General features: G+C 44.6%; 1 protein-coding gene across 2 annotated transcripts in view; it reads right to left on the bottom strand.

Moving 5' to 3' along the window:
- The window catches only part of ATG4A (autophagy related 4A cysteine peptidase), a 78,608-nt gene that overhangs the window by 9,058 nt on the left and 57,458 nt on the right, over window positions 1-12,092 (bottom strand). For both annotated transcript variants that reach the window (XM_054722984.1, XM_054722935.1), the window contains 3 exons: window positions 1,602-1,681; window positions 643-830; window positions 443-521 (listed from right to left, as the gene is read on the bottom strand). In XM_054722984.1, coding sequence (XP_054578959.1) covers window positions 443-521; window positions 643-830; window positions 1,602-1,632 — 298 coding nt within the window. In that variant the 5' untranslated portion in view covers window positions 1,633-1,681. The remainder of the gene's footprint in view (window positions 1-442; window positions 522-642; window positions 831-1,601; window positions 1,682-12,092) is intronic.

Raw genomic sequence — 12,092 nt, 5'->3', positions numbered from 1 at the left:
TCTGAACAATGAGCCTGCAGGCCCAGCTGCATAGATCGGGGAAGGAAGAGGATGGCCCCTGGCCTAAATGCCTGAGCCCTAGTAAAACAGAGATCAACAAGGCCAGAAGAATGACACTCTACCACCCTGTGCCCCACAGAAAAAATAGAGATGAGCTGAAGCAATGTTGTGACCTTGAGGTGGTCCCGTAGGAAAGCAGTGTGAAATCATCTTATAAACAGTCAAGGAAGTGGAGACATTCAAGGGGGATCTGCTCTATGTCAGGCATACAGAAGTATTACTCTACACAGATCAGGCCAGAGACAGAAAGAGCTGACCAAAGACCACAGCATCTCCAGGCTGGACTAGGCCCCCTAATTGGAATTGCCTGGTCTCCCATGCAAACTTTCTGCCCACCCTCCCTTAGCCCATAATGACTTACTTGTGATTCCTCTTTTCTTACCTAAGAATCCTATGAAATAATAGGCGTTATTTGGTTTTCCTCCTAATGCCCCTAAAGACTGTGGCATCTTAAAACACTCCTAGAGGGAAAGAGAATGTAAGATTCTCAATTCACTTGTGGACTGCTGCTCACGGATCTCTGTGCTCACATGGCGATGTGATGAGCAGGCAATAATGGGCTCGGGAAAAGGAGCGACTTACTTTGAATGCATCAACATAGACAGGATTGATTTGGTTTATGCCCAGGCGGAGGGGCACAATGAGCAGCAGGGGTTTCCAGGCGGGGCAGCAGGCAGAGGTGGCCTTACTGTGGTTCGAAGCATTCAGAGAGTTGGGGGGACTCCCACCGTCTGTATCAGTACTCAAGGGAAGGATGCGGCACATTTTTTCTAGAAACAGAAGACAAGAGAGCTGGGTAAATTAGGGGTATCCAACCCTAACAGGTATGCCAAGGTCAAAACTAAGGGAGACCTCACATGACACCCCCTGCCTAGAAGGCCTTTGTCTCTGTCACCAGGACCCAGCTCATCCCACTTCCCATAGGAAGCTCAGACCACTCTTCCAGCCCTTACTTCTCTTCCTTCTTGCAATTGAGCACTCCCTTACCTCCTGTCAGATATCATGGGTTCATTGAGAGAATTTCATTTCTCAACTAGTCTGCAAGGGCCTTTGGGAGAGGGACTGCATCTTTTGATTTCTCTAACCCCATGATGGGGAGCACAGGGCTAGACTAGGGGACAGTCTCCACAGAAGACATGTTGGTGGTTTAATTATCCACACTGGGGTGTCCTGCAAGGAAAAGGTCTGGTACCGCACCGAGGAGCAGCAAAGATCCTCTAATTGTTTTCTTCCTTTCGTAAAGCTGATAGGAAAGAGAAAAAAGGGGTGCAGGGGATGATTACCCAGGGTCCTGTGCTCCCCTAAGCTCAGTTGCCCTGATGGGGCAGGCCAGAGTCAGTGTGCATGTGTGAGTGTGAGTGTGTGTGTGTGTGTGTGTGTGTGTCTGTCTGTCTGTCTGTCTATCTGTCTCTCTGCCTCTGTCTGTGCCTCTATCTGCCTGCATATCTATCTATATATCTATCTCTCACCCCTGATTTCTGAATGGTGAGGAAGGACCTCGTCACCCACAACCCAGAAAGGTAAACAGACTGCGGACTCACTGATATCTTCAATTACCACTGTGTTATCCATTGAAACATAAACAGCCAAGGAATTCCATTCGTCAAATAAAGCAAGTTTTCTGCAAAGCAACATACAATGAAGTCACAATTGAGGAAGATGGAAATATCAGCAGGAAGCAATACAATCCATGCCCAGTGTTCCTGAAGTCACTGAACACTGAGCCTCAGAGAGGTTGGGGTTCAGGTTAGCTCTGGATCCTTCAAGTGAGCGCTGGAACACTCCATGTTTAGGGACCTTGAGTATGCCACAAAGTCACAGTTTCTGAACCTTGAAAAGGAGGCCCTACTTTACAAAATGGAAAAGTCTACCTCACAAGATGATGTTACTCCTCTTGGGTTAAAGAGAAGAGTTACCAATGCATCTGCTCCCAATAAGTTTTGTTTTCTTTCCTTAAATAAAAGATATTCTGATTTATTGCTTTATTCAGTAAATGGAAACTGTTATATATATATACAGATATTTGTTTGGGAGGATAGATAATGCAGAGAATACAACCCAGGAAAATCCAGAGAGACGGAGAAAAAGAGAGACAGAGAAACAGGTGATTGCTCATATCCATCCCCACGTGCCGTGAGAATGCTGTTTAAGAACATTTGTGCTGCCGAAACCGGTTTGGCTCAGTGGATAGAGCGTCAGCCTGTGGACTGAAAAGTCCCAGGTTCGATTCCGGTCAAGGGCATGTACCTTGGCTGCGGGCACATCCCCAGTGGGGGGGGGGGGGGTGTGCAGGAGGCAGCTGATCGATGCTTCTCTCCCATCGATGTTTCTAACTCTCTATCCCTCTCCCTTCCTCTCTGTAAAAACTCAATAAAATATATTTTTTTAAAAAAAGAACATTTGTGCTGCAAGTGGTTTTGGGTACATGGCTAAAGAGAAAGAACATGTTGAGTTGCATGACCCAAGAGATTAGAAAGAAAGCCCCTTTGAGAGCATATCTGAGGTCTGAGCAAAAAAGTACCATGATTATTTCTCCTTTATCTTATCTTCTTGCCAGTTTGAAAGAAAACAAGTTTAACCTGGCTACTCTGAGATTCCTGGGTAAAATCCAGTCTCACTAGACAATAGAAAAATCATTCTCTCCCAAACCATGGTAGCTATCAGAAAGAGGTTAATTACTATTATACTTTTATTTTACTTATTTTAACATATTATCTTCCTCAAAAATAATGATGAGGAGAATAGAAAATGGTTGCCGAATAGGCAGCAGTGTTGTCCACCTCCTCTTAGGACCAGGCTGAAAAAGCAACTAAATCGGAGAACATCCACCCTGAATTAACAAATTAGACACAGCTGAGGAGACAATTGTCAAGGAAGGGCAGAAGATGCCTAGAGAATGCCGCCTGCCAGCCATAACATGCATGGAACCACCACTGTGCCCAGGCAGTGAGTAGTGCAGTACTGACCGGCAGGCTCCCAGAGGTCTGCAGGGAGCATGCACTGACAGAGTGAGCTCCTACACCAGGCCTCCTCACCAGCCTGCAGGGACCCAGCATCCTAAGATCCAGCTCCAAGACCTCACAGTAAGTGCAAGCCAGGGGTAATCCTGTGGCCCACTCATGCCCCGAACCCCAGAACTGTGCTGTTAGCCTGACCCAGAGCCACCCAGCACCTGCTCAACGCCAAGCCCCAGGACCTTCTGCCAGGGAAACCCATAGCAACCCAGAGCATGCCCCACTCCAGGCCACAGGAGAGCAGGGACTGTGTGACCCAGAGCAACCTGTGTGACCCAGAACAACTGGTGCCTGTTTCATCCCAGCCCCCTGGACATCCCTGATGGGGTGACCTGGGCAATGCATGCCCACTTCACCTCAGCCTGGTAGGTGCGACCCACAGCAACCCAGTGCATGCCTCACTTAGGTCCACAGGGTAGCTCTGATTGTGGGACCCAGAGAAACCCACACCTGCTTTCTCCCGGCCCCTGGGACAGTCCTGTAGGGCCTACCCAGAGCAACCCAGCACATGCCTCACTCTAGACCACAGAACAGCGCTGCCAGGGTGACCCAGAGCAAACTGGTGTGCCCAGCCAGGTGCCAGAGGACCTCGCTGCAACAGCACTGCCAGAGGGACCTAGAGTGCCACCCTGCTATGGATGCCAGGGCCACATGGTGAATTGCATGCCAGAGGTCTCTGGGTCCTCACTGGGAATCACACACCAGAGAAACTGTTCACACGCTTCCACCACCCAGAGCATCTGAAGCAGACAACTGAGGGTCCAGATGTGAAGGAGAATGGGATACAACTCAGAGCCTAGACAATAAAGGTATGAGACTTAAGGCAGTCCCAGCCACTGGGCTAATGATTTCCAGACCATTGCCCTGATAGGGTCTTCAACCTCTTAAACTCCAAGCAAGGTACCCAGGGCCAGAAAGAGACAGCAAAAATGGAGAGACAAAAAAACACCCACCCCACCCCCTCCCGCAAGGAAAGAAAGGCTGAATTGCCAGGAAAGGAACTAAATGAAATGGAGACATGCAGTATTTCAGAAAAATAATTTAGAGTAAGGGTCATACAGTTCATAAACTGGATAGATGAGAAAATCAACAACTTACATAAGAATCGAGAAGAAATAAAAATGATATAGCTACAACAAAAAACACAATGTAAGGTTTTAACAGTAGACCAGAAGTGGAGGACCGAATTAGTGAGTGAGAAGGCAGGGCAGAAAAAACACACACACACAATCTGAACAGCAATTAGAGAAAAAAAAATTAGGAAGCCTAGAAGGAGAGCCCAAGACAGCTTTGGGAAAACATAAGAAGATGTAACTTCCATATAATAGGGGTGTCAGAAGGACAAGAAGAGGAGCAAGGTTTACAAAACTTATTTGAAGAAATAATGACAGAAACTTCCCTGATTTGGGGAAGAAAAGAGTCACAGAGAGTCCCAAACAAGATGAACCCAAAAAGACCCACACCAAAAAACATCACAATTACAATGGCAAACATTAACAACAAAGAGAGAATCTTAAATGCTGCAAGAGAGACACAGAGAGTTACCTATAAGGTACCTCTCATTATATTATCAAATGATTTCTCAACAGAAACACATCAGGCCAGAAGATAATGCAATGGAGTATACAAGGTGATGCAAAGCAAGGGACTGAATCTAAGAATACTCTATCCAGCAAGACTATCGCTCAAAATTGAAGGGGAAATGAGGAGCTTCACAAACAAAAAAAGGATAAGAGGGTTTATCACTACCAACCCAGCAATGCAAGAAATGCTACAGGGACTGGTATAAAAAAATAGAAATAGAAAGCAAAGAAGAAACACATGCATAAAGAATAAAGTGGGAGAGACAAAATGGCGGCAGAATAGACGGACATGTCCCAATCCTTGTCCCAGAGCAGATAGAATGAGCAACTAAATCGAATAACATCCACCCCAAATTGGCAAAGTAGACACAGCTGGTGAGACAGTTTGCAGCCGGGAAGGGCAGAGGACACCTGGAGAATGGTAAAATCAGGGATCTGGGCTAGAGAGAAGTGCGAGACCTCCGAGCCCAGAGGGTCAGAGGGAAACCTCACGGCACCGAGGCCATGTCCCTGGGGACAGGCATAGCATCTGCAGGACTGCTGGTGGCAGAGGATTCTAGAATGGGTCCACAGTCACAAGACACTGATCCCAGAGGGGGCATTCTGGATGGCTGCCCAGGCCGCGCCGTGCCAGGAGGAGAGGGGTTCACAGTGGTGCAGCTCTTTCCCCTCTTTTTGGTCTTTGCTTTTCTTCACTGAACTTAGTTCATAGGACCTTTTGGATAGGGACACTCACCGTGGCTGAGGTGCAGGTGGAGGTGAAGACTTGTGGAGTCTGGGGAGAGGCTGAGGTGAGGAGAGGGTCTGGGAGTGGTTACCACAAATCTGACGCTGAGTCATACCAGACATGCGGGACCAAGGCAGCCATTTTCTCCAGAAGAGATAGCCCCTCCCTCCAGTCTCCAGGCAACCAATACAGCCACACCCAGACTACACACTGAGTGGCACAAAGGATACAAAAAAAAATTTGAATAGTCCATGAGAGTCCACAGGGACTGGCACAAAGAGAGGCCTTCAGTCCCAGCAACAGGAAACTGAGAAGCCACAGACCGTACAAAAGAGTGGGATCTTAAACCAGCCAAAGGAATGACACTTCACTTTTTTCATTTTTATTTTATTATTATTTTATCTCTTTTTTTCTTTATTTTCCTTTCTTTATTTGTTTATTTACTATTTCTTTTCACATTATTTTTTCATCATTCTAATTTATTTTCCTTTTTATCCTATTTTTAATCAATTATTTTAAAATTTTTATTATTTTTTTCTTCTCTTTCTCTTTCTTATCCACTCATCCTCTTTCTACTTCCTCTATACTGAAGTGAGGTCCTCTGCATATTCATCCAATTCTTAACCTTACTTTCTGTATATAAGATTCTGCCCCCACCCTCTTTACTGGGAATTTGATGTTTGTATGTTTTGGTTTATCTGTTTGTTCTCTGGTGTTTTCTCCCCATATATATATTTTTTCTTTTTCTTCCTTTTTCTTCTTTTTCTTTTCTCTCATACCATTTTTTTTCTCTCTTCAATATCATTTGTGCTCTTCTCTCTCCCCTAATTCTCTTTTCTCTGGTGGTCACTTACATTGGGTTATCGGTATGATGAATACATTCATGTTTTGCTCCCTTTGTGTCATGTCTTGTCGAGGTGAATTTTATCCTGTTTGGCCAATGTGATAGAGATTGAGCCACATAACCAGACACCCAGAGAGGAGACTCCATCCATGAATGTGTCAATAACACTTCAGACGCAACTACAGAGGCAGGAAGAAGGTGGCAGTGAGGGAGAGAGCATGAGGGAGCAAAAAGAGTAGTGTGTGGTCGTGTGGTGTGTGTGTGTGTGTGTGAGTGAGGCACAGTTAGATCCCATAGGACCTTCCGGGGCAGGCTAACCAGGCTCGCCTAACCAGGCAGCCTCTACTACCGTTGCAAACAGTCCCAGAGCGGCCAGGTCTTCCGCAGAGCCCTTGCCATTTTGAAGGGGAGAGTTGCTGGTACTGGGAGCCCAGCCACACCACCAGCCAGGGTGCCCTAAGATAACACCCAGGAGTCTACAGCCACCCCCACCAGGGACCTGCTGCCTCAGCTGTGGTCCCACGGTCACTGAGACTCCAGCAACCCCGGGTGCAGTCTCCTGTGAGTTCCAAAGCACACTACTCTCTGAAGGGCCCAATGCTTTAGCCCAGGGCACTGCAATAATGTGAACAGGAGCCACATGAGCATCCCACTTCCATCCAAGGAGCAGCAGCCCCACAAGCAGCCCACCCCAGGCCCAGGAGCAGCAGCCTCAAATGGTCTGCCCCCATCTAAGGAACAGCAGCTGTGTGAGTAGCCCACCCCCCATCTGAGGAGCAGCAGCCTGCCCCCATCTGAGGAGCAGCAGCCACATGAGCAGCCTGCCCCTGTCCAAGGAGCAGTAGCCAGAGGCAGCCCGCACCCATCAGAGGAGCAGAAGCCATGCAAGCAGCCTGCCCCGTCCAAGGAGCAGCAGCTGAGCAAGCAGCCTGCCCCCGTCCAATGAGCAACAGCTGCACACAACCGGCACCCATCCAAGGAGCAGCAACCCCATGAGCAGCCTTCCCTGATCTGAGGAGCAGCCCACCCCCACCCAAGTAGCAGCAGCCACACGTGCAGCCCACCCACGTCCAAAGAGTAGCAGCCCCACTCAGCCTGCATCTGTCTGAGGAGCAGCAGCCCCACGATCAGCCCACCCCCATCTGAACAGCAGCAGCTTTGCAAGCAGCCCCATCCCATCCAAGGAGCAGCAGCCTTGCATGCAGCTAACCCCTGTCCAAGGAGCACCAGTCTCACAAAGAGCCCACCCCCGTCTGAGGAGCAGCAGCCATGCGAGCAATCCGCCCCTATCCGAGAAGCAGCATCACCATGAGCAACTATACCCCATCTGTGGAGTTGCAGCCACACAAGCAGCCTGCACACGAATGAGAAGCAGCAGCCTTGCGAGCAACCTGCTCCTGTCCAAGGAGCAGTAGCCTCACAAACAGCCCACCCCATCCGAGGACCAGCAGCCCCCATATGCAGCCCACCCCCATCCGAGGAGCAGCAGCCCCGTGAGCAGCCTGGCTCTGTCCAAGAAGCAGCAGCCGAATGAGCAGCCCACCCCAATCCGAGGAGCAGCAGCCACATGAGCTGCCCACCCCCATCCAAGGAGCAGCAGCCACACACAATCTGCCCCCATCCAAGGAGCAGTAGCCTTGTGAGCAGCCCACAACCATCTGAGGAGCAACGGCTTCATGAACAGCCTGCCACCGTCAGCCAGAGGAGCCGCTGACAACTGAGGAGCAGCTGCTGCCACAACCACCTAGGGAGCAGCGACCACCATAGGAGCCACTGCCACCCAAGGTGCAGCCCCTGCACGACTCGACAGCTAGATCCTTTGGTGAGAGCAAAAATGGGTAGACAAAGAAACCCCCAAAGGAAAGAAAAGAAGGAAGCACCAGAAAAGCAGCTAAGTGAAATGGAGGTATGCAATATGTCAGAAAAACAATTTAGCATAAGGGTCATATAGTTCATAAACAAGATGGATGAAAAAATCAACAGCTTATGTAAGAATCAAGAAGAAATAAAGAGTGATATAGCTGCAGTAAAAAACACCATGGAAAGTTTCAACAGTAGACTAGGAGAGCAGAGGACTGAATTAGTGAATTAGAAGACAGTGAAGCAAAACACACCCAAACTGAACTGCAATTGGAGAAAAAAATTAAAAGACAGGAGGAGAACCTAAGGGACTTTTGGTACAACATGAAATGAAGCAACATACGAATAATAGGGGTGCCAGAATGACAAGAAGAGGAACAAGGGTTAGAAAACCTTTTTGAATAAATAATGTCAGAAAACTTCCCTGATGTGGGGAAGAAAAAAGTAACACAAGCACAGAGAGTCCTAAACAAGACGCACCCAAAAAGATCCAAATCAAGACACATCATAATTATGATGGCAAATATTCAGGACAAAGAGAGAATCTTAAAGGCTGCAACAGAGAGACAGAAAGTTACGTACAAGGAATCTCCCATTAGACTATCAAGTGATTTCTCAACAGAAACATACCAGGCCAGAAAAGAATGGAAGGAAATTTACAAAGTGATACAAAGAAAGGGACTGAATCCAAGAATACTCTATCCAGCAAGGATATCATTCAAAAATGAAGGGGAAATAAGGAGCTTCACAGACAAAAGGAAAAAAAAAAAAAAAAGGCTAAGGGAGTTTATCACTACCAAGCCAGCAATGCAAGAAATGCTAAAGGGACTGGTGTAAAAAGAAGAAATAAAAAGGTAAGAAGGAACAAAGGCACAAAACATAAAAATGGCTACAAACAAGTACCTTTCAATAATAGTTTTAAATGTAAATGGACTAAATGCTTCAATCAAAAGACATAGAGTGGCTGAATGGATAAAAAAAAATGACCCATATATATGCTATTTACAAGAGACCCACCTCAGAAAAAGGGATTCACACAGACTGAAAGTGAAGGAATGGAAAAACATCTTTCAGGCAAATGGAAATGAAAAAAAAAAAAGCTGGGGTAGCAGTACTTATATCTGACAAAATAGACTCAAAGTGAAGGCCATAACAAGAGATAAGGAAGGCCACTTCATAATAATAAAGGGATCGATACAACAAGAGGATATAACCCTTGTAAACATGTATGCGCCCAATTTAGGACAACCCAAATGCATAAAAAAACTCCAAGAAGATATCAAGGGAGAGATCGACAACAATACAATCATAGTAGGGGACTTTAATACACCACTGACATCACTGAATAAATCCTCTATACAAAAAAATCAGCAAAGAAACAGAAATTCTAAATGACTTACTAGATCAGATGGACCTAATTGACATCTTCAGAGCATTTCACCCCAAAGCCATGGAATATACGTTCTTTTCAAGTGCACATGGAACATTTTCAAAGACAGACCACATATTGGGTCACAAGCAAAGTCTCTCCAAATTCAAGAAGATTGAAATCATATCAAGCATTATCTCAGACCACAATAGCATAATATTAAAAATAAACAATAATAAAAACATTCCAAAAAATTCAAACATGTGAAAGCTGAATAGCATGCTATTAAACAATGATTGGGTTACCAATGAGATCAAAGAAAAAATTAAAAACATCCTGGAGACTAATGACAATAAAAACACAACAAAGCAAATGCTATGGGACACAATGAAAGCAGTCCTGAGAGGGAAGTTTATAGCTCTACAGGCCTACCTCAAAAAAAGAAGAAAAAATGGTAATCAATCATCTAACTCTACAACTCAAAGAATTAGAAAGAGAGCAACAAGAAAAGCTCACAGTGAGCAGAAGGGAGGAAATAATAAAGATCAGAGCAGAAATTAATGACATAGAGAACAAAAAAATAAAAAAGATCAATGAAACCAAGAGCTGGTTATTTGAAAGGATAAACAAGATTGACAAACCTCTAGCAGGCTCACCAAGAAGCGAAGAAAGAGGACACAAATAAACAAAATCAGAAATGAAAGAGGCGAAATAACAACAGACCCCAAAGAAATACAAAGCATTGTTAAAAAATACTATGAACAACTCAATTCTAACAAACTAGACAACCTGGGGGAAATGGACTTATTCCTAGAAAAATACAACCTTCCAAAACTCAATCAGGAAGATTCTAAAAATCTCAATAGGCTGATAACTATGGAAGAAATTAAAGCAGTCATCAAAAAGCTTCCAGCAAACAAAAGCCCAGGGCCAGGCGGCTTCACAGGGCAGTTTTACCAAACATTCAAGGAAGAACTAAAACCTATCCTCCTCAGACTATTCCAGAAAATTCAAGAGGAAGGAACACTTCCTAGCTCATTCTATGAAGCCAGCATCACCCTAATACCAAAAACAGATAAAGATAACACAATGAAAGAGAATTACAGGCCAATATCTCTCATGAACATAGATGCCAAAATCCTCAACAAAATTCTAGCAAATAGGATCCAGCAGTACATCAGAAAGATCATACACCAGGACCAAGTAGGATTTATCCCGGGAATGCAAGGATGGAACAATATTCGCAAATCAATAAACGTGATACATCACATAAACAAATTGAGAGATAAAAATCATATAATCATATCAATTGATGCAGAAAAAGCATTTGACAAAATCCAACACCCTTTCTTGATAAAAACTCCCAGCAAAGTGGGAATAGAAGGATCATACCTCAACATAATAAAAGCCATATATGACAAACCCACAGCCAACATCATACTCAATGGACAAAAACTAAAACCATTTCCCCTAAGAACAGGAACAAGACAGGGATGCCCACTATCACCACTCCTGTTTGACATAGTGTAGGAAGTGCTAGCCATTGATATCAGACAAGAAGAAGAAATAAAATGCATCCAAATTGGAAAAGAAGAAGTAAAACTGTCCTTATTTGCAGATGACATGATACTGTACATAGAAAACCTTAAGACTCTATCAAAAAATTATTAGACTTAATAAATGAATTCGGCAATGTAGCAGGATACTAAATTAATGCAAAGAAATCTATGGCATTTCTATACACCAATAATGAACTTACAGAAAGAGAGACTAAAAAATCAATCCCATTTACCAATGCACCAAAAAATTAAGATACCGAGGAATAAATTTAACTAAGGAGATAAAAGACCTATATGTGGAAAACTACAGGACACTGAAAAAAGAGATAGAGGAAGACATAAACAGATGGAAGAATATACTGTGTTCATGGATTGGTAGAATCAACATTATCAAAATGTCCATACTATACCCTCTCTCCCCCATGCTCTCTCCCTCACTGCCACCTTCTTTCTGCCTCTGTAGTTGCGTCTGAAGTGTTATTGACACATTCATGGATGGAGTCTCCTCTCTGGGTGTCTGGTTATGTGGCTCAATCTCTACCACATTGGCCAAACAGGATAAAATTCACCTCGACAAGACATGACACAAAGGGAGCAAAACATGAATGTATTCATCATACCGATAACCCAATGTAAGTGACCACCAGAGAAAAGAGAATTAGGGGAGAGAGAAGAGCACAAATGATATTGAAGAGAGAAAAAAATGGTATGAGAGAAAAGAAAAAGAAGAAAAAGGAAGAAAAAGGAAAAAAATATATATATATAGGGAGAAAACACCAAAGCAATCTATAAATTCAGTGCACTCCCCATTAAAATACCAACGGCATATTTCACAGATCTGGAACGAACTTTCCAAAAATTCATCTGGAAAAAAAAAAAGACCCCAAATAACTGCAGCCATCCTGAGAAAGAAGAACAAAGTAGGTGAGATCTCAATACCAGATATCAAGCTGTATTACAAAGCCACTATTCTCAAAACTGCCTGGTACTGGCACAAGAACAGACATATAGATCAATGGAATAGAAGAGAATCCAGAAATCGACCCAAACCAATAGGCTCAATTAATATTTGACAA

The sequence above is a fragment of the Eptesicus fuscus genome, chromosome 1 (assembly GCF_027574615.1).
Source record: "Eptesicus fuscus isolate TK198812 chromosome 1, DD_ASM_mEF_20220401, whole genome shotgun sequence".
Taxonomy (NCBI): domain Eukaryota; kingdom Metazoa; phylum Chordata; class Mammalia; order Chiroptera; family Vespertilionidae; genus Eptesicus; species Eptesicus fuscus.
This window is presented reverse-complemented; position numbering and strand designations above follow the sequence as displayed.